Raw genomic sequence first — 21,587 nt, forward strand, 5'->3', positions numbered from 1 at the left:
TCACCAAAATCATCCATCCCTCTCACTCTCTGCCTTATGTGGGTGTTGGTAAGCGGATAAGTGATCGTGCAAAATATTGATCCCAGAATGGAAGGGGGAAATCGAACCTCTAGATCTTCGGGGCCAAGATTCGGGGTCTGACTGTTTTCCATGTGCTGAGTACTTGGACTTCAGTGGGAGTTGAAGATGCTCAGCACCTTACCAGACTGACCCCTCTGTGGGGGATGAGTACTGGAGGAGACCGTGATAAATCGAACTTTTAATGTCCATATTTCAAATATTGATTTGTAAGAGTGACCCATTCCTGCAAAGGGATACAATGATTGGGGTGTCTGTCAGCTTCATACGTCACTTCTTGATGCCTGTGCCTCCCTCCCAGTGCTTTGTCTTCAGTGCTAAAAATGTACATTTTTTACCTCAGGGTAGCTAACGTGCATAAGCTTATCCTGAGGTTAAAAAGCCACTGAAGGCAAGACATGCTAGTTTTAGCATGAGATAAACAGCTTTATACCCCCTCCAGGGAGTAACTTTGGCGAGTTCACATCATAGTAAAACTAAAATGCCAGGTTTTCAGAGTTATTTTTACCTCCGGATAGGTTAGTTATTCTGAGGTAAAAAATGCACCTTTTTTGTCAGTAAAGACAAGGTCAGCGTCTCCTGTATGGGAATTAGCTGTGCAACCGGTTTCCTCATGCTGCCTATCGGCCCCACTCTCATCTCGCCTCCTTTGGGCTTCAAACAAGCCCATTTGAGTCCTAAATGTAAGTGAAAAAGCAAAAAGCTGTTCTCCTCCATCCCTCCTGAGAGACAGGGTCACTTTCCTTTCACTGTTCTCTGCTGTTTGCTGGGAGGGTGAGGTCTTTTTTGTTCTGCCCATTAATCATCACTAAAATTCATGAGCGACATGCTGGGCATAGTGTTGTCAATCGCAGGGAGAGGACCTGACTCGATCCTACAGAGCTTTGTAAAGAAAGGGCAGCAGAGGGTGAAACTGAACCATACTGGATCTTTGGCTGGGGCATAATGTCTCCAGCAGCGATGTTGGCAAGCTCTGGGCTGCCCTGACCTGTTAATGTTCTGATAGACTTTGCAGTCCCCTTTTCCTTAGAGCATCTTGGTAACTGACCTGAAGATAAAAGTTCAAGCAGGAAATTCACACACTGTCAAAGCTAGTTCATTTATACAGAGAAGGAGTAGCTGTGTAATTTATGTGCAATGCCACATCAGTCAATCTTATCTTTTCTCGAATAGGTCACTTGAAATCTAACATTTGGTGACTTTCCGTTTGCTCATGTTGGGAGTGTTTGTTATAAAATAAACATTCTGCTGTCTGTGTTCTCCATGAATAAATGTTAATGTCCTTTCCTTTTACATTGTTTTCAATCACTTTGAATGGGAACATATGAACGTGCACATTGCCAGATGGCTTCAGATCCAGGCCAGCTAGTCCAGTGTCCTATCTCTGACAGTGGCCAACTGCAGAGGCTTCAGAGGAAGGTGCAAGAAACCCTGCAGTGGACAGATATGAAATAATCTGCCCCCCAGGTAGTCCTCCTTTTAATCTTTAGTAGTTAGATTGTGTTAAACCCTGAAGCATGGGATTTTGTATCCTTTCCAAAATTCTGAGTATCTTGTTATTCATATAAATGTCAAAACCTTTTCCTGAATGTTGCTAAGTTATTGGTCTTAATGATATCCTGTGGCAAGGAGTTCCACAGTCTCGTGTTTGATGTGAAAAAGTATTTCCGTTTACATCAGTTTTCAATTTATCACCTTTTTAAATTTTGTTGAATGTCCTATTGTTTTTGTTTTAGAGACAGAAGTTCCTGGTCTACCCTGTCTAAACCATACATTACTCTTATCATGTCCTCTCATTTATCTCCTTTCTAAGATAAACAGTCTCAATCTCTTTTCATGGAAGGTGTTCCAGGTCCTTAATAATTCTCATTTTCCTTCTCAGAACCCCTTCTAATTCTGCAATACCCTTTTTGAGATGGGGTGACCAGAACTGCGCACAGTAGATGAGGCTGCTTTATAGAATAGCATTATGCTATATGTATAGATTATGGACACACGTTTTTAAAGATTAGGTTTCCCAACGTTTAACTCCTAAATCTGTATTTAGGCACCTAAATAAAGGTGGCCTCATTTTCAAAGGTGTTGAATACCTGTAGCTCCTTGAAGTCAGCGAAAGATCAAAGTTGCTGAGCAAATGTGTCTTTCACTGTATTCAAGGAGCTACAGGTGTTCAGCACCTTTGAAAATCTGGCCACTTTTATTTAGGTGTCTAAATCTGGATTTAGGAGCTTAATTTTGGGAAACCCAGCTTTGAAAATATTGCCCCATAATCTTTTGTAACCTGAACTTTGACCTTCAGTTTAAAAAAAAAAAAAAGTAGGAAGGAAGGAAAGGATCTGACTAATAGTTCATAAGATGGAGTTCACCATACTACAATTGCAGAAAAGTTATGAGTGCCATGAAAGCTTAATTTAGGATTTTTGATTTCACTGCTCGTTTTGATTGTCAAGCCTCAAAAGTTATAAATCTAGATCCTCAGCTGGCCTAAATGTTCGTCATAGCTCTATGAGTGGAGCTATGACCATGTGAACCAGCTGAGGATCCAGCCCATCTACTGGAGAACCACTTTATATGTCTCCTTATTTTCTCAGTCCTATCTTAGTTCTTGCTCAAATGACAAAAAATTAAAATGGTTTTAAAGTTATTTAATTAAATAGGTGGATTTAGCAGTTGAGCTGAGGGGTTTTTTTATGTGCCTGTGATACAGCAAGACTTGTAATCCTGCTCTGAAAGAGACTTCCTTCAAAACTCATTCAGTTTACAAGCTCCAGAACTATTGTTCTTGTCTAGATCTGAGCCATATGGTTTGTAGGATGCAAGAGTTAAGAGACCACATTTTTCTGAACAAAAAGACAATCAATTTTTCACCACTCCCCCCCCCACACACACACACCCCAGCTTTTGATCCTGCATCACAAAGTTGAAGAAAAAAAAATCTGCTCGGTTGAGGTCTGAATTCAGTCAAGTAAATAGTGGCCTTGTGACTGATTAGTTAACTGGAGAAATTGAGAGCAATTCATCAAGGGGAGAGGAGGGTTAAACGTTTGTTTCAAGACTGAAGCAGCTGAGGATCCTACCTCCCATAGTCCAACTGTTTGACTTAAATGATAATTTTAAAGTTTCTCCATGGTTCCCAGTACAATTCTGTGTTTCCTTTTTTTGAAGACCCACCTCCTACCGGGAAAGGAGGTTTTGTTTTCGTTTTTGCTTGACCCTCAAATGGTTGCTTAAGAGAAGTAACTCTAACTTCGGGAAACCCTAAGTTGCATAAATAGAGCAGAGGGAGAAATTAAAGAAACCCGTAAAGAGAGACAGCATAATACATCTTTCTTTCCTTATGGTTGTTCTCCACTTGCTCGTTGTGTCTCCAAATGGTTTGAGCAGTGTGTCTCTGCTGTCTCCTTGCAAATTGCACTTTGGAGTCAAATGAATCTTTAATTGCTAGCACTGAGATCAGCACAGTGATAGTTTAGGATGTGTGAGAGACCATATTTAATTTAAAAATAGACTTGAGCAGGCAAAATGTGACGGTGGGATTTGTATTTATACATAAGACTAACTGAAGACAGTCTCGGGTCTTAAAAACCAAACCTGCTGAGTTTGTCAGCTCTTCTTTTCCTCTTTGTTGGTTAACAGCCTACAAATCCCATTGGAAATGACAGTAGCACATTCAATAGTTACAGATGCAAAATCCCTGTTATAATGTGATCAAACTTCAAGGGAAATCATAGTGAGAAACTCCATGCATGGAGTGAGCTATCTTGCTGTTGGAACAAAACCGTCATCTTGCCTGGATCTAGCTTTCAAGAAGAAAGGACAATTTACTGTTCATTTCTGTATTACAGTAATAGCCAGAATCTGAATTCAGAACCCCATTGTGCGAAGTGATGTACAGACAGACAATCCCTGCACTGAAGAGTTTACAGTCTAAATAAACAAGACAGACAAAGGGTGGGAGAAGGAAATCTCCTCCTCCTCCTCCCAATTTCACAAATGGGGAGAGTGACACAGGGGTGAAGTGACTTGCCCAAGTCACACATGGAGTCTGTAGCAGAGCCCAGGTCTCCCACGTTGCAGCCGAGTGTCAGAACCATAACCCACTCTGTCCTCCCTCATTCTCGTTTTAAAGCTACAGATGTTGTGTAATAAACACAACTTTTATCAAATACTCTGTGTGCATGACTGATTATAAGGTGCTTCAATGAGAGTAGAAAAGCATTCCACATAATACAGTAGAACAACAGTGCAATGCTACGTTGCATTTTAGCCATGTAGTGCACAGATAAACACTAGCTTTGAGGGCAAATATTAGGTGTATCTTTCAAGGCATGGATATAATATGATGCGATAAAATGATCATTGCTTGGTGTTTCTAATTAGCTGAGCTGTGGGACGCTGCTTCCTGATTATGCTCTGTGATATGAAGCTGATAGCTGTCAGGTTTGCCGTGGCCTTGATGGTATAAAAAAATGTTTGTATCTTCCCTCCATCAAGTTACACTCTAGATAATGAAAAGCCCGCAATTAGCAGGATGTGTGTGCAAATATGTCCTTTTTATAAACACATTAGGATGCTCAGCACATGATGGAAGATCCATCAGCAAGCTAAAGAAGACACAAGATTTAGGATTTCGGTGAGTTGATAAACACCATTTCCAAGAATCAGCGTAAGGAGTTTATCTTCCTGAGTCCCAGTCTCCTGACTCTAGGGGTATTAGAGGAGGAATAAATAAAGCATTCAGAGTTCAGTGCAGTTTCACTATTGTTTTCCTAACCTCCGAGCTGCACCCAGTCACTGTGCAGATATGGATTGCACTACTTTTGTACAAACCAAGAAAAAAGGACCGTTGTCCATAGACTGAGTAGAACAAACCGATTCTTAAGAACTTGAGCTGCTGAGGATTTTTGTGGAATAGAAGTCTTCTGTAGGGGGAGCAGAGACCGAAGCAGCAAACTCTGGAAGGGCGGAGAAACGGCCTAAACGTTATGGGAATTGGAAGCTGTTTTAACAGGACATCAGAACCCATATTTACCATCATGTAGGTATCGCTTTTAAACCTGGGCTTTCTGTGTTTGACTTGCTGGATTTCTTGGAAAGCTGTGTTTAGCCATTTAATTTCTCAGTGGAGGGAGCAACTGAGTTGCTTTCTTGTTACTAGGTACTTTCTAGAGTTGTGCCCTGTATAGAAGACTTTGGGAGCAGTGGGTGCCTGAGGGGCTACTCAAAGTTCTGTGCCCTTGTGTGATGGAGTGGTGGTGTCAGGTTTGTGGGAGGAGCAATTACATCACCCTCAACCCCCACCCCCCTCCCCCTCTTCTTTCATTGATCTGTTTTGAAGGATTCTGCTCAGTGTTTGAGCACGGTAGTTTGGATTGCTGAGTTCTGGTGTTCCGCTTTTGAAACATGAGTAACCTTGCATGCATTGTACTGAGACTAATATACCCTCATAATATGGTGCAAGACCATTTAATAATGCTCTGAGCATTAGATCTTCCATAGCATTCTGTGAACAGTTAATCAATGAGATTACTTCGGGCCAGATTCTTCGTCTGTTTTACCATGAATAGCACTGTATTCTATAGGTAGTTTGTAGAGTCCTCCTAGAGTAAGGTATTACTAGACATGAGTTAAAAGTATCCAAGTCTGACCCATTAATAAGCTTGTTTCCCTGCTGTGATCTCAGGTTTGCAAATCTCATGAAATAATTTTTACCCAAACTTTCTAAAAACTCTGGTTTCCCCACACAGCAACCTCAAGAATACTGAGCATATTGAAAAAGGGGGACACTACCTTTTTAGTCCTTGGTCCTGGATGTGCTGAGTGGTGTGTGAAACTGCATTAAAACTTTAGATCAACATGAATTCCCCTTTCTCAGTCATCAGAGGGTGTTCTAAAGTCCAGAGCTATGTGAAATAGACCATCTTGAGTGTCTGCTGTTGCCAGCCTCCCTGTCCTTTCCCTCAATGTCAATCCTCCACAACCCTTTCCTTCCTTGTCTTACTCCTCTTCTGTTAACTCATCCCCACCTTGTTCTATGTGCTCTTGGCTCTTATGCTGCAGTCTGATCAGTGTGGGCAGACCTGTGCACTAATATAGTCTGTCTGTCTGCCTATCATTCGTACTTCTGTTGTCCACTTTACCACAGTGTGCACCCAGGAATCTGAATGTATTTATCTTCACAATACTCCTGTTATCCCCATTTAACAGATGGGAAACTGAGGCATGGAGAGGCTAAGTGACGTGCCCAAGATCACAGTCTATGGCAGAGTGTGGAATCAAACCCATCCTTCTGCAGTAATTTGAGCATTGCACAAGTCTAAGGGTCTTCCATAGAGATCAGCCTGCAGGATCAGGGCGTTTGCTTGTATGTTGTATCCTTTCTCCCAGCCCTTTGTCCATTTTGCCTATTTAGATTGTAAGCTCTCCAGAGCAGGGTTTGTGCCTCACTTTGTGGTTGTACAGAACCCAGAGCATTGGGGCCCGAGTCTTAACTGAGTCCTACCCCAATGCCAATAATAATAAATGGGTCTATCTTCTCTGGCTTTTGTCTTTCAGAGTCACAGTGGGTCCACGACAGAACTTGCCTCGTATCACGTTAAAAGGCACTTTCCAGGGGGCCAAAGTTGTCCGTGGCCCAGACTGGGAGTGGGGTAATCAGGATGGTAAGGATTGTAGTTCCACTCCCCCTCCCCTCCCCTACACACAACCCTCCTCCTTACAAAATCTTCTATAAAAACAGTAGATAGCAAGCTGCGAACCGCAAATGCACACTACAGCAGGGACCGTGCTGGAGCTATTCAGATGCTACTGGTTTTCTTTATTAATCGCTCTAATTTAGTATGTGTTTGCTTGTATTCATTCATTTCTGTGGCATCTCTCTCCTATCTGAGGCCTGGTCTACACTACAAACTTAGGTCAACCTTAAGTCGATCTAATAATGTATGTGTCTACTCTACCAAGTCCCTTTCACCCACCTATGTGAGCCTGTAAAGTTGACTTCTGTACTCCACCTCTGTGAGAGGCGTAGCGCTTGATTCGACACCCACAGGTCGACCTGGGGATAGTGTAGATGCGGCGTTGTGTAATTCAAATGAACTGGCCTCCAGGAGGTGTCCCACAGTGCTCCGCTGTGACCGCTCTGGAGAGCACTTTCAACTGTGTTGCATGTCAGCCAGGTACACAGGAAACAGCTGCTCGCCTGTTAAAGCCCCGGGAACTTTTGAATTTTTATTTCCTGTTTGATCAGTGTGGAGATGGGAGAGCTCATCAGCACAGCTGATCTTGGAGACTCAAGGCCGCAAACGCTCTCCAGCATGGAGTATACAGGAGGTGCTGGATCTTACTGCTGTCGGTGCAGGCAGAGGCCCGATCCAGCAGAAGAAATGCTGACGTCTATGCCAAGATTGCACGGGGCATGTGGGAGAAGGGCTACACCAGGCACGTGCAGCAGTGCTGTGTGAAAATAAATGAGCTTCACCAAGTGTACCGGAAGACGAGGGAGGCGAACAGTCTTTCTGGTTCTGCCCCACAGACATGCTACTTTTATGAGGAGCTGCTTGCGATTCTCTGCTGCGACCCCACTGCTACCCCAAAACGCTCCGTGGATACCTCCCAGGAGCCCCGGTAAACCTCTAACAACACCGAGGAGGACATGGTTGAGGAGGAAGAGGCGAATGTGAGGCAGGCAAGCGGAGGATACGTTCCCCCCAACAGCCAAGAATGGCCTTTTTTAAACCCTGGAGCCCATCCCTTCACGGGACCAGTTGGTGGCGGAGCACAATGCTGGGGAAGGCACCTCTGGTGAGTGTACATTTCCAATCAAACTGTAGGGGTTACATGCTGCTATTTATTTTTAATCTGAACGAAAAAGTAGGTGTAGTGGGCATTGGTGGCCACTCCAGCTATGCAGAGGGTGCTCTCCGAAAAAGACTGTTTATGTGCACAGGGGTGGCCTGGGAATCCTCCATGGAGATCTCTAGGAAGCTTTCCTGGAGGTACTCTGCAATCCTTTGCAGAAGGTTTCTGGGAAGGGCTGCCTTATTTTGTTCTCCATGGTAGGACACTTCCCTGTGCCACTCCAGAATTAACTCTGCTGGCATCATTGCAACACACAGCATTGCAGCATAAGGACCAGGTCTGTACCCAGTCGCTTGCAGCATCAGCCCCCTTGCTACCTCTGTTACCCGCAGGAGAGTGATATCACACAGGGTCACCTAGGGGAACCGGAAGTTTTCAATGCTAGCCCTTAAACTGCAAACAATTCAACAAGTAATCACCCTCCCATTAGGTGAACTCTGGGTGTCACAACCAGTTTTTCCCAAACGTGGGATAGTTATGGTTGGAAGGGATAACCATGTATTGCAAGCAGCATTTGAAAAAAAGGGGCAGCGACTTCCTATTTGTCTCCCTTTCCCCCAACCTGGTGCCGCTTTTGTGTTTAAAAAAAAAAAAAAAAAAAAACTATTTGTGGGGTCTTTACACTGGTGCCTGTCCTCAAGCACCATCCAGGTTGCTAGGGGAAAGGGGGCTTTTCTCAAGTTCCAACCTGTGTTCCCAAGGGTGTCTTCACAAAAGCACAAGGCCTCTTGCCCATGCCTCGTGGCTGGAGCAGCAAACAGACTCTTGCAATAGCCAGCAGTTGTGATTACGTGGTGGCTTGCAGTGAAGTGTATTATTAAGTTATTCAGATGCTACTGGTTTTCTTTAATAGCTCTAATTTAGTACGTGTTTGCTTGTATTTTGTTTTGTTATTTAAAAAAAAAAATTGACCTTGCACCAGAAACCATGTATGCACGGTCAGTGCTACCCTTGTTCTTCGCGTTCCTTGCAGCTGAAACCTTGTCCATTGGCACATCCTCCACATGGGGACAGAGACTTTCCCAGATTAGAAGGCAGAAAAAGAAGACTTGGGAGGACATGTTCAATGAGTTAATGCACGTCTCCGAGAGTGACAAGACGGAGCTTAGAGCATGGAGGATTACATGGTCTGAGAACCTGGACGTGGACAGGGAGGTCAAAAGAGCATTCAGGGAACAAGAGCGTGCCACACAGGAAGAGATGCTGCAGATTATGAAGAAGCAGTCAGACATTTTGAGGCGTCTGAGGTTCAAGAAAGGCAGCTGGATGCTATAGTCCCTCTGCAGTCAGTGCTGAACCTGCTGCCATCATCGCCAAGTTCTACATCCTCCTTCCCCAAATGTCCTATGAGGTGGGGGAGGGGAGAATTTCAGTATCCCTTGCACTCAACACCAGGGGAGGGTATAAGGACCAGAAGGCGCCCATTCTTGCACCTTTGATTGTTGTTGCAGTTCATCTGTAAGCAAGCTTTCCTTGTTTCTCCCATTGCTTATTTTATCTTACTTTTCTTTGCTGTGTCTGTGTTTCTGAGCATAATAAATCTTTTAACATATTGAGAAGAAAAAGCTCTTTATTCATTCAACACATGGTGGTTGGTGGGGTTGGAGTTTACAGGGGAGAAAATGCAATGGAGGGGACAGCTTGGTAAGGAACAACACAGATAAGTGTCACATTGCTCTGCTCTGGCTCATTGCTGAAACTAGTTTTCAAAGCCTCACGGAGACGCACAGCCCCTCAATTTGCTCTTCTTACTGCCCTGGTGTCTGGCTGACCAAAATTGGCTGCCAGGCAATCTGCCTCAACCCTCTACCCTGGCAGAAACTTTTCTCCCTTTTTTATTTCACAGATATTATGAAGCACACAGAAGGTAGCAGTAACAATGGGGATATTGCTTTCACTGAGGTCTAATCTAGTAAGCCAACAATGCCAGTAACCTTTTAAACAACCAAAGGCACATTCCACCACCATTCTGCACTTGCTCAGCCTATGGTTGAACTGGTCCTTAGTGCTGTCCAGGCTGTTGGTGTACAGCTTCATGAGCCATGGGAGCAAGGGGTAGGCTGGGTCTCCCAGGATCACGATTGATCTTTCAACATCACCGATGGTTATTTTGAAGTCTGGAAAGAAAGTCCCTGCTTGCAGCTTTCTGAATAGACCTGTGTTCCTAAAGATGTACACATCATGCCCCTTTCCTGACCATCCCACGTTGATGTCGGGGAAACAGCCCCTGTGATCCACCAGCACTTGCAACACCATTGAGAAGTACCCCTTTCAATTTATGTACTCTTTGGCAAGGTGGTCTGGTGCCAAGATAGGGCTATGCGTTCTGTCTATCGCCCCACCACAGTTAGGGAACTCCATTGCGGCAAAACCATCCACTATGTCCTACATGTTGCCCAGAGTCACTACCCTTCTTAGCAGAAGTCTGTTAATCACCCTGTAAACTTGGATCACAACAGATCCCACGGTAGGCTTACCCACTCCCAATTGATGCCCCACTGACCGGTAGCAGTCTGGTGTTGCAAGCTTCCACAGAGCTATCACCACTCGCTTCTCTATTGTCAGAGCAGCTCTCATTTTAGTATTGCTGGGCTTCAGGGCTGGAGAAAGTTCTTGGCACAGTTCTTGGAAAGGGGCCTTAAACATTAGCAAGTTCTGCAGCCACTGCTCATGGTCTCATAGCCGCATAACAATGCGGTCTCACCAGTAAGTGCTTGTTTCCCGGGCCCGGAAAAGGTGCTCAACCGTCTCAAGATACGTGACTGTCACCAGCGACTGCGAATTGTTCCACTCTGTCTTCCAGCAAGGGTGTTTACGTGGCATCACTTTGTTCCATGCAGCGGCTCCTGTATCGGCTGTGAGATAATACTGTGCCCATTTTACAGAAGAGGAACGCTGTGGTACCCTAGCACAGTTGTATCAAGCTGCAAATTTACGCTTCACAGAATGTAAAGAGACACTCTGCCCCAAGGAGCTTACCGTCTCAGTGGAAGTTACCATTTCTCCCTGACAATAGTCAGGTTCTCTGTTAACAATGGTCAGTGGTGAATAGCTTCTGCCGCCTTATTGAATTGTAACTGCAGAGTTGAAAACAGGAGAGTGAGGCAAGAGAACACGTCTGTGCTGTCTCTGGTCCTGCCCTAAGTATAATCATGATCTCTTATGGGCCTGCTCTGAAGTCCGATGTCAATCCTTCCATTGATGTCCGTGGGGTTTCATCGGCGCACGATGTGCAGTAGTTAAAGAATCTTTCCTGCACATCCATGTTCCAAAGCCCGAGTATTTACAGCTTGTTTCCCCAGCATGAGTTAGCTATAAAACTTCCTGGTTGAGAATAACTTTTTTTGGGTGGGGACCAGATCTGGGCCAGATTCTCAGTTGGTGTAACTCAGCATCACCTCATATGACTTGAATGGAGTTGCATACATTTCTATCAGCTGAGCTTCTGGCCCTCAGGTTTTAGTTTCCTAGAACCACACCAATTATATATTTTGCTGTTCAGGGCAGGTTAAAAGTGCAAATAAAGGTAATAAATCCTGTAAACACTGTCAGAGGACACTAGTGAGCTGGGCTAACTAATCTCACAGCCCCATGTGTCTTATTAGGGCATTAGCAGCCAAGTGTGAAATTTTCTACTGTTTAACAATCTCACTTTTAATTTTGCTTTGTGGCTTCCATCCCGCCCCCTGCTGCCTGAAACCCTCTAAAGGAAATTAGCATGGACTGCCACAGAATTTGCTGATTAACCAAATGCCCCTCTCATGCTGGACTGAGCTCCTCCAACCTGGTCTGGGCTCTGGCAGCTGTGTTGGCTCTTTAGCCCTTTTATTGATGATATTTCTTTCTACCTCGATCTGAGCCCAAATGTCCCTGAAATGAAATGTGGATAACTGCCACCTCCCTGCTTTATAGTGAAGGATCTGAAAACAGATGGAATAGGGGAAGGAAGGATGGTGACTTTTATCTAGATCCCTACTGACATGAAGAAATGCTGAATGCTGTTTGTCACTTGTAGCTGCATTCACACTGCTCAGGGTCCAGGGCACCTGCTGGGTTTTGTGTGTCTGTAAGTGCCAAGCACACCTGTGGTGCTGTATTCGTGAACAACAAACAGTACGATTGGGGAGCCCTCACCCCACCCCAGCTTGTTGACCCCACGGCGGAGGGGAGGCTTTTACCTTTACCAGCCTTTCGCTCTCCTGTTGATGGTTGTCTTGGTCCAACTGTGGAACTTGCATATTTTTGCTCCCAGTCTCCCTGCCTTCACCTCTCCCACAACTATTTTAACAAGGCTTCATGCCCCACCATCCTCTTGGGCCCATGTCTCTTCCCCTCTAAGCACAATAGAAGTTATGTGGGGAGGTTGAGTCTCTCTCTTGCTCTTCTTGTTTGCTCAATAACGAGCTCTAAGCTACCCCAATGGTGAAGCAAACGTTCCTGTTTCACTTGCCCAGCGAACAGCTGGCTTTTTATGTAAATCTTTAAAGCAGGAAGGATCCCACTGCCTGGGCAGAATTCTCCTTCACTGCCCCTTGGAGAGATTTAGTCTTCCCCTCCTCCTTTTCCTCTGTCCTTGCTCCTCAGAGAGCCGAATCCAGCATGCCCAGAAGGAGAGAGCATTCATGCAGATCTCCTGGAAGGTGAACGCACTTAGCATGGACTCCTCACCTCCATGCTCGTCAATAGTGGTCTGCCACTGCCACGCTGTGAAGTCCTGTGTATTTCCTATGGGGCTGCTGCTGATCTAGAGTGGTCACCTTATTGACATTTGTTGTATTGCTGTGGGGCTAAGAGACTCCGAGTGAGCTCAAGGACTGTCCTTGTACCAAGGAGCCTAGTCTAACTAGGCCAGACAGACTGGGAGGGGAAGGAAAGTATTGCCTTCCCTATTGTACTGAGGCACGGAGACATGAGGGGACTTGCCCAAGTTCACACAGGGAGTCTGTGGCAGAGCTGGGCATTAACCCCCGAGTTTTAATCAAGTGCTGCGTCCACTTGTTCAATGAGGCCTTTATCCTTAGCCTGCCACTAGTGTGTTTAATTGCCTCTCGTGTGCGTCACTGGCAGCCCAGAATGCTATCCTCCTCCGCTGGGTTAGTGCAAACAGCTTGCTCTGCAAGGCGCTGGCCCTGCTCAACAGAGGGGAATGTGGATTGGATGCCTTGTCCCTTCTGGGCTGACCTTTTGTACTGACTGGAAGAGTCTTTCGGCAGATGAAGATTGTGACTAGCTGCCTTCTAGCTAGGGGCCTTCTCGTAATCTTAAAGGCTCTTCCAGGCTTAACTGTGAAGGTTGCATCCTGCAGACACAGTCGGCAACCGATTATGAATTGCAACTACTGAATACGGACTGCCTGGCTGGTTATCCAGCTCACTACCTAGGAACGGGTGTAGGTGTGAATCACATGCTGAGCTGTTTGTGTCTGCTATTCCTGGGGGAAGATTTTTCAGAGGCAATGTGGGGGAGTTGGGTAGTCCATTCCCACTGTAAGTTGGCAGGAACTGGGAGTCAAATTCTTATTTCTGTCTCGAAAATCTCCCTCTTAATCCGTGATGGAGTGGACTGGGAACGTCTCCTGGGCCAACTGGTCCTCTTTTACATTGCACAGTTGGCTCTTGTTATGGGTGTGTCATAAATGCAGAAGGCAGCACTGCTCATCTGAGGATTTCCGAGAGCCTTGCAAACAATCAGAGCCTCAGAATCGACACTGTGAGTTAGGAAAGTGTTACTGTGCCCATTTTAGAACGTGGTAAACTAGGGCAGGAGATTTGCTCCAGGTCATACAGTGAGGCAGTGGCAGATCTGAGAACAGAACCCATGAGTCGACTCCTTATCCCTTGATAGCCCACACTGCCTTTGAGAGAGAATGTTTCCTGTAAGCAGAGCCACAATGCTCGCCTGATCTGGGGAAGCTTGTTCATACCCTTCAGTCTCCATACCTACAGGGAAGAGGACGGTGAAACAAAGCTTGTCATTTTTGGCTTATCTCACGAATGATAGAGAGCAAGAGAACTAGGTAGGAGTTGAGAGAACAGCCATGTTTCTGCCTGGCCACACTGTGTCGCCTTCGCACCATGCACTGTCTGTCTGGACAGTATTTCTACGGGCCAAGGGAAGTGGCTTTTTAAAGGATCCTCTTGCAGAGTGTGGCTTTTGCCCATCCATGCTTGCGAGCGGAAGGGTTGTCCAGCATTCATAGAGCCTTATGTAATGATTCTCTCTGAGCCAGCAGAGACTGGGGTCTGTAATAGCTCAGTTTCCCCAGTTAAAAATAACTGTGCACTCATACAGTGCCCTTTGCAGCATGAAATGAGGTTGCAAGGCTCAAGATGGAAAAACATAAAGGGGCCAGAATAATTGCAAAGTCTCCTGATTTTTCCCTCTTCCTCTCCCCCGAGAAGGGATAGGTGGTTGGGGGGGCTCTGTGCTGTATGGAGTCGGCATGCTGCCTGCCAGCAAAGCGCGCATTTGCATTGGTTTTGTGGAGTCAGCCTGTGGTCTCCCAGAAAGGGCCCTGCAGAAATCCGACCCAAACGCTCACCTGCAGAAATTTCACTGCCACAGTCTCTCCCTCCTTCCCCATGCCCATCTGGTGGCTTTGTGCCCACTGTTCTGTGGTATTACTTTATTGGAGAGCTGACAAGTGTATTCATTTGCTTTGGCCTCTCTCTCTCACATACATATTTTATTTATTTAAACTTAAAATTCTACAGAGAACATACTTTTTATTTTTTTAAAGATGAGGATAAAAACCAAAACCCCAGTCATCTGGAATCATTTAAAAACATCCCCTGGTGCACTTTTTGCATAATTTAGAGGTCTTGGCCCCCATGTCCAGGCTAAATTCTAGTCTAGCTAATTACATTCTGCTAACATAAATCCCTCTACAGATTTGGAACTAAATACAAAACTCACTCTTTAGATGAGCTTTCATGCAATAGCCATCTTAGTCTCATCACTTTATATAAATTTAAAAAACAACCCAATACTAACTTCCAGTCCATTCTTGCTAGGCTAGAACATGGTGATGGACATCTAAATGGTATTTCATTGTCCCTTCCTGACCTAAACTACTGAATAGGGAGAGATGTGGTCTGAATATGGGACTGGGAGTTAGAAATGTCTAATTATTGCTGTGAAATTGACTCCCTTTGTAGCCTTGAGCAGCTCATAGAAGCTCTTTTTTGCCTGTTTCCTTATCCATAAAATAGAGATAATATTAGCTATTGCCCTTCACAGGGAATCAGTTAATTAACATCTCTGGAGGACCATAGACATGCTAAGCATTATTAATCAGTGTTGCTCTGGTGTTACAAAGCTGTCTGTCATCCCATTTTCAGGCAATGAACACCTCAGTGGCAGGCCGATGTCTGTGTAGTAAGGCTCTGTGGGAGTGTAAGTTAGTTGGTTCTTATTTCTCTTTTTAAATCAGGTGGTGAAGGTAAAACCGGGAGAGTGGTGGATATTCGTGGCTGGGATGTGGAGACTGGCCGCAGCGTGGCCAGCGTCACGTGGTCTGACGGCACCACAAACGTTTACAGAGTCGGGCACAAGGGAAAGGTGGACCTGAAATGCATTGTGGAAGCATCTGGCGGCTTTTACTACAAAGAGCATCTCCCGAGACTAGGTACGTGGCATGTTGACTTTACAATACGGGACTGTCATAACACTTGGTCGTTGTCAAACATGCCTGAGCATCTATTACTAAAGCCCATCCTGATTTGGCAGAGAAGATTGAATAGCTAGATATATAAAGTTTCCATGTAATACATGCCATTTAAACAATAACAGGAGTCAAAAAACAGGTGTGTCAGGTAGCCTGGTCCTCCAGTGATATGAGAGTAGTTGGCTTTGGACATTTGGTTTGGATATCAAGTCCCATTGGTAGGAAAGGTACGTAGAGGCCAATTAGTTGGTTTTGTAAATGTAGGAAACTCTTTGGGGAGTGTCCATTAACTGAGCAGAGAGTTCAGCACAATGGGCGTCTTGCTAATCCAAGGCTTCTCATCCTTTCAAGCTGTAACGAGGCAGCCAGTGCTCCTGTGTTCGGAGGGTCTGAGCTGCATACTCGTGCTGGACTGGCATGCTGCGGGGACTGTGGCTTGAGGGAGGTTTTGAGAATCCAGCACCGAATATCTGCCCTACCTGGGAAGATAGGAATGTAGCTGTGGTAATTGGTGATGTCTAGTTCAGCACCATGCCTCAGCCGATCTCAGCTTCTAAGGCTCTAGGGAAGTGAATGAGGGAATCAGCACAGAATCCTTTCTGAAGCCTCAAGGTTTTCCGTTAAGGCCCACTGAGGTATATTTAATCCAGGCATTCAGGGCCCAATCCTGCTCCTCTTGAAGTCAATGGAAGGATTGCCACTGGCTTTGTTGGGGGTAGGATCAGGCCCACGCAGGCTGTTGTCCAAGCGTCAGGGAATGGAAGGGTTGGGCAGGAAGTACATCTGGGCAGAGAACACGAGTGAGACCCTCCATAAAGCAAGATCTGCACTTGCTTGTGGAGGAGCTAGTCTTCAGCAGCGAGCAGGTATTTGCCAAAGAGTAGGTGGGGGAGATGTTAATTGGTGGAAGCAGATGTAGGAGTTTGGTGTCACCAGGGGTCAGCTTTCAAATAGATTCCTTTGCATAAGGGACCAAAATGCCTTTGCAAGAGATGCCCCCTTCTTGACTTGTAGTATTATCCAGTTAGGGCCAAATCCGGCTCACAGAAGTAATCCCATAGACTGCTCTCCCACAGTGTGTGTGTCCACGACTGCCTGAGGAAAGTGAGCAGGATTTTTGGCCTTAATGCTGTCCCATCTCCCATTTGGGGGATCGTTCATTGGTATGTTAGAAAGGAGCAACAAATACAGATGCTTTACTCTCTATGTGTGTGTGTGTGGGGGGGTGTCTTTCTTCCGTTCAGGAAAGCCTGCTGAACTGCAGAGGAAAGAGAGCACAGAGAGGCATCCCTTCCAGCATGGGGACAAAGTGAAATGCCTGCTGGACATTGACATCTTACGAGAGATGCAAGAGGGGCATGGTGGCTGGAACCCTAAAATGGCTGAGGTACAGTTATTTCCGCTCACTGCTACCCTTAGAAAAATTACTGGTTACTTTGGCTAAGAAATTTCCAGAAACTCTGTGTGTATAACCTATTACCTTCTGTTCTAAATACATAGCATAGTGCACTCGTATTCTTTAGTGCCAGAACACTGGAGTCAGATTATTATTTCTAGGTGCATATAAATCTGTAGTGCGAGATATTTGCCATACCTAGTCTTGCAGATTCTAAGAGCTTGATCCAAAGCCTGGAAGTCCATGCAAAAACTCCTGTTGATTTTCAGTGAGTATTGGGTCAGGTCCTTGAGGGTTGGACTCCATTCCCTTCTTGGCTCTGCTGTAATGTGCATTAGTGCTAACGGCAGTTACATGCAGTCCCCTACATGAAGAAGTATCCCTATATGTGACTAAGATTTCCCTGTCCATATGTTCCTGCTGGCACTTAGCTGGTTCTTTAAATTTTGTTTTGAAGCAGCAACCCATCTGCTGTCATCTGTTGTGTTCTAAAGAAGTTCAGACAGTAGATCCAGTGCTATAGATGAAAAGTAAATGTAAACAAGGCCTGTTAGGGTATGTCTACACTACGGAATAAGGTCGAATTTATAGAAGTTGGTTTTTTAGAAATCGGTTTTATATATTCGAGTGTGTGTCTCCCCAAATAAAATGCTCTAAGTGCATTAACTCGGCGGAGCGCTTCCACAGTACCGAGGCTAGAGTCGACTTCCGGAGCGTTGCACTGTGGGTAGCTATCCCACAGTTCCCGCAGTCTCCGCTGCCCATTGGAATTCTGGGTTGAGATCCCAATGCCTGATGGGGCTAAAACATTGTCGCGGGTGGTTCTGGGTACATATCATCAGGCCCCCGTTCCCTCCCTCCCTCCGTGAAAGCAAGGGCAGACAATCGTTTCGCGCCTTTTTTCCTGAGTTACCTGTGCAGACGCCATACCACGGCAAGCATGGAGCCCGCTCAGGTAACCGTCACCCTATGTCTCCTGGGTGCTGGCAGACGCGGTACGGCATTGCTACACAGTAGCAGCAACCCCTTGCCTTGTGGCAGCAGACGGTACAGTACGACTGGTAGCTGTCATCGTCATGTCCGAGGTGCTCCTGGCCACGTCGGCTGGGAGCGCCTGGGCAGACATGGGCGCAGGGACTAAATTTGGAGTGACTTGACCAGGTCATTCTCTTTAGTCCTGCAGTCAGTCCTATTGAACCGTCTTATGGTGAGCGGGCAGGCGATACGGACTGCTAGCAGTCGTACTGTACCATCTTCTGCCGAGCAGCCATGAGATGTGGATGGCATGCAGTCCTTCTGCACCGTCTGCTGCCAGCCAAAGATGTAAAAGATAGATGGAGTGGGTCAAAACAAGAAATAGACCAGATTTGTTTTGTACTCATTTGCTTCCCCCCCTCCCCTGTCTAGGGGACTCATTCTTCTAGGTCACACTGCAGTCACTCACAGAGAGGGTGCAGCGAGGTAAATCTAGCCATGTATCAATCAGAGGCCAGGCTAACCTTCTTGTTCCAATAAGAACGATAACTTAGGTGCACCATTTCTTATTGGAACCCTCCGTGAAGTCCTGCCTGAAATACTCCTAGATGTAAAGCCACCCCCTTTGTTGATTTTAGCTCCCTGAAGCCAACCCTGTAAGCCGTGTCCTCAGTCGCCCCTCCCGGCGTCAGAGCAAAAGCAAACAATCGGGCATCTGAGAGTGCTGTCCAGAGCAGTCACAATGGAGCACTCTGATGGGGCTAAAACATTGTCGCGAGTGGTTCTGGGTACGTATCGTCAGGCCCCCGTTCCCTCCCTCCCTCCGTGAAAGCAAGGGCAGACAATCATTTCGTGCCTTTTTTCCTGAGTTACCTGTGCAGACGCCATACCACGGCAAGCATGGAGCCTGCTCAGGTAACCGTCGCTCTATGTCTCCTGGGTGCTGGCAGACGCGGTACGGCTTTGCTGCACAGTAGCAGCAACCCATTGCCTTCTGGCAGCAGACGGTGCAATACGACTGGTAGTCGTCCTCGTCGTGTCCGAGGTGCTCCTGGCCACGTCGGCTGGGAGCGCCTGGGCAGACATGGGCGCAGGGACTAAATTTGGAGTGACTTGACCAGGTCATTCTCTTTAGTCCTGCAGTCAGTCCTATTGAACCATCTTATGGTGAGCGGGCAGGCGATACGGACTGCTAGCAGTCGTACTGTACCATCTTCTGCCAGGCAGGCAAGAGATGAGGATTGCTAGTAGTCGTATTGTACCATCTTCTGCCAGGCAGGCAAGAGATGAGGATGGCTAGCAGTCGTACTGTACCATCTTCTGCCGAGCAGCCATGAGATGTGGATGGCATGCAGTCCTTCTGCACCGTCTGCTGCCAGCCAAAGATGTAAAAGATAGATGGAGTGGGTCAAAACAAGAAATAGACCAGATTTGTTTTGTACTCATTTGCCTCCTCCCCTGTCTAGGGGACTCATTCCTCTAGGTCACACTGCAGTCACTCACAGAGAAGGTGCAGCGAGGTAAATCTAGCCATGTATCAATCAGAGGCCAGGCTAACCTCCTTGTTCCAATAAGAACAATAACTTAGGTGCACCATTTCTTATTGGAACCCTCCGTGAAGTCCTGCCTGAAATACTCCTTGATGTACAGGCACCCCCTTTGTTGATTTTAGCTCCCTGAAGCCAACCCTGTAAGCCGTGTCGTCCATCGCCCCTCCCTCCGTCAGAGCAACGGCAGACAATCGTTCCGCGCCTTTTTTCTGTGCGGACGCCATACCAAGGCAAGCATGGAGGCCGCTCAGCTCACTTTGGCAATTAGGAGCACATTAAACACCACACGCATTATCCAGCAGTATATGCAGCACCAGAACCTGGCAAAGCGATACCGGGCGAGGAGGCGACGTCAGCGCGGTCACGTGAGTGATCAGGACATGGACACAGATTTCTCTGAAAGCATGGGCCCTGCCAATACATGTATCATGGTGCTAATGGGGCAGATTCATGCTGTGGAACGCCGATTCTGGGCTTGGGAAACAAGCACAGACTGGTGGGACCGCATAGTGTTGCAGGTCTGGGACGATTCCCAGTGGCTGCGAAACTTTCGCATGCGTAAGGGCACTTTCATGGAACTTTGTGACTTGCTTTCCCCTACCCTGAGGCGCATGAATACCAAGATGAGAGCAGCCCTCACAGTTGAGAAGCGAATGGCGATAGCCCTGTGGAAACTTGCAACGCCAGACAGCTACCGGTCAGTTGGGAATCAATTTGGAGTGGGCAAATCTACTGTGGGGGCTGCTGTGATGCAAGTAGCCCACGCAATCAAAGATCTGCTGATATCAAGGGTAGTGACCCTGGGAAATGTGCAGGTCATAGTGGATGGCTTTGCTGCAATGGGATTCCCTAACTGTGGTGGGGCTATAGACGGAACCCATATCCCTATCTTGGCACCGGAGCACCAAGCCGCCGAGTACCTAAACCGCAAGGGGTACTTTTCGATAGTGCTGCAAGCTCTGGTGGATCACAAGGGACGTTTCACCAACATCAACGTGGGATGGCCGGGAAAGGTGCATGATGCTCGCATCTTCAGGAACTCTGGTCTGTTTCAAAAGCTGCAGGAAGGGACTTTATTCCCAGACCAGAAAATAACTGTTGGGGATGTTGAAATGCCTATATGTATCCTTGGGGACCCAGCCTACCCCTTAATGCCATGGCTCATGAAGCCGTACACAGGCAGCCTGGACAGTAGTCAGGAGCTGTTCAACTACAGGCTGAGCAAGTGCAGAATGGTGGTAGAATGTGCATTTGGACGTTTAAAGGCACGCTGGCGCAGTTTACTGACTCGCTTAGACCTCAGCGAAACCAATATTCCCACTGTTATTACTGCTTGCTGTGTGCTCCACAATATCTGTGAGAGTAAGGGGGAGACGTTTATGGCGGGGTGAGAGGTTGAGGCAAATCGCCTGGCTGCTGGTTACGCGCAGCCAGACACCAGGGCGGTTAGAAGAGCACAGGAGGGCGCGGTACGCATCAGAGAAGCTTTGAAAAACAGTTTCATGACTGGGCAGGCTACGGTGTGAAAGTTCTGTTTGTTTCTCCTTGATGAAACCCCCCGCCCCTTGGTTCACTCTACTTCCCTGTAAGCTAACCACCCGCCCCTCCTCCCTTCAATCACCGCTTGCAGAGGCAATAAAGTCATTGTTGCTTCACATTCATGCATTCTTTATTCATTCATCACACAAATAGGGGGATGACTACCAAGGTAGCCCAGGAGGGGTGGTGGAGGAGGGAAGGAAAATGCCACACAGCACTTTAAGCACAGCACTTTAAAAGTTTACAACTTTAAAATTTATTGAATGACAGCCTTCTTTTTTTGGGGCAATCCTCTGTGGTGGAGTGGCTGGTTGGCCGGAGGCCCCCCGACCGCATTCTTGGGCGTCTGGGTGTGGAGGCTATGGAACTTGGGGAGGAGGGCGGTTGGTTACAGAGGGGCTGCAGTGGCAGTCTGTGCTCCAGCTGCCTTTGCTGCAGCTCAACCATACACTGGAGCACACTGGTTTGGTCCTGCAGCAGCCTCAGCATTGAATCCTGCCTCCTCTCATCACGCTGCCGCCACATT

At 46.6% G+C, this 21,587-nt stretch overlaps 1 protein-coding gene across 10 annotated transcripts in view; it reads left to right on the forward strand.

Annotated features, from left to right (window-relative positions):
* Positions 1 to 21,587, forward strand: part of MIB2 (MIB E3 ubiquitin protein ligase 2) — a 109,628-nt gene that overhangs the window by 55,448 nt on the left and 32,593 nt on the right. For 7 of the 10 annotated variants that reach the window (XM_073317014.1, XM_073317018.1, XM_073317019.1 and 4 more), the window contains exons 4-6: positions 6,634 to 6,740; positions 15,368 to 15,562; positions 16,846 to 16,988. In XM_073317014.1, coding sequence (XP_073173115.1) covers positions 6,634 to 6,740; positions 15,368 to 15,562; positions 16,846 to 16,988 — 445 coding nt within the window. Of the gene's footprint in view, positions 1 to 4,490; positions 5,117 to 6,633; positions 6,741 to 15,367; positions 15,563 to 16,845; positions 16,989 to 21,587 lie in introns of those variants that run through there. The other 3 variants (XM_073317021.1, XM_073317023.1, XM_073317022.1) reach the window with 2 other exon arrangements.

Source organism: Lepidochelys kempii, chromosome 18 (assembly GCF_965140265.1).
Source record: "Lepidochelys kempii isolate rLepKem1 chromosome 18, rLepKem1.hap2, whole genome shotgun sequence".
NCBI classification, from domain to species: Eukaryota; Metazoa; Chordata; order Testudines; family Cheloniidae; genus Lepidochelys; species Lepidochelys kempii.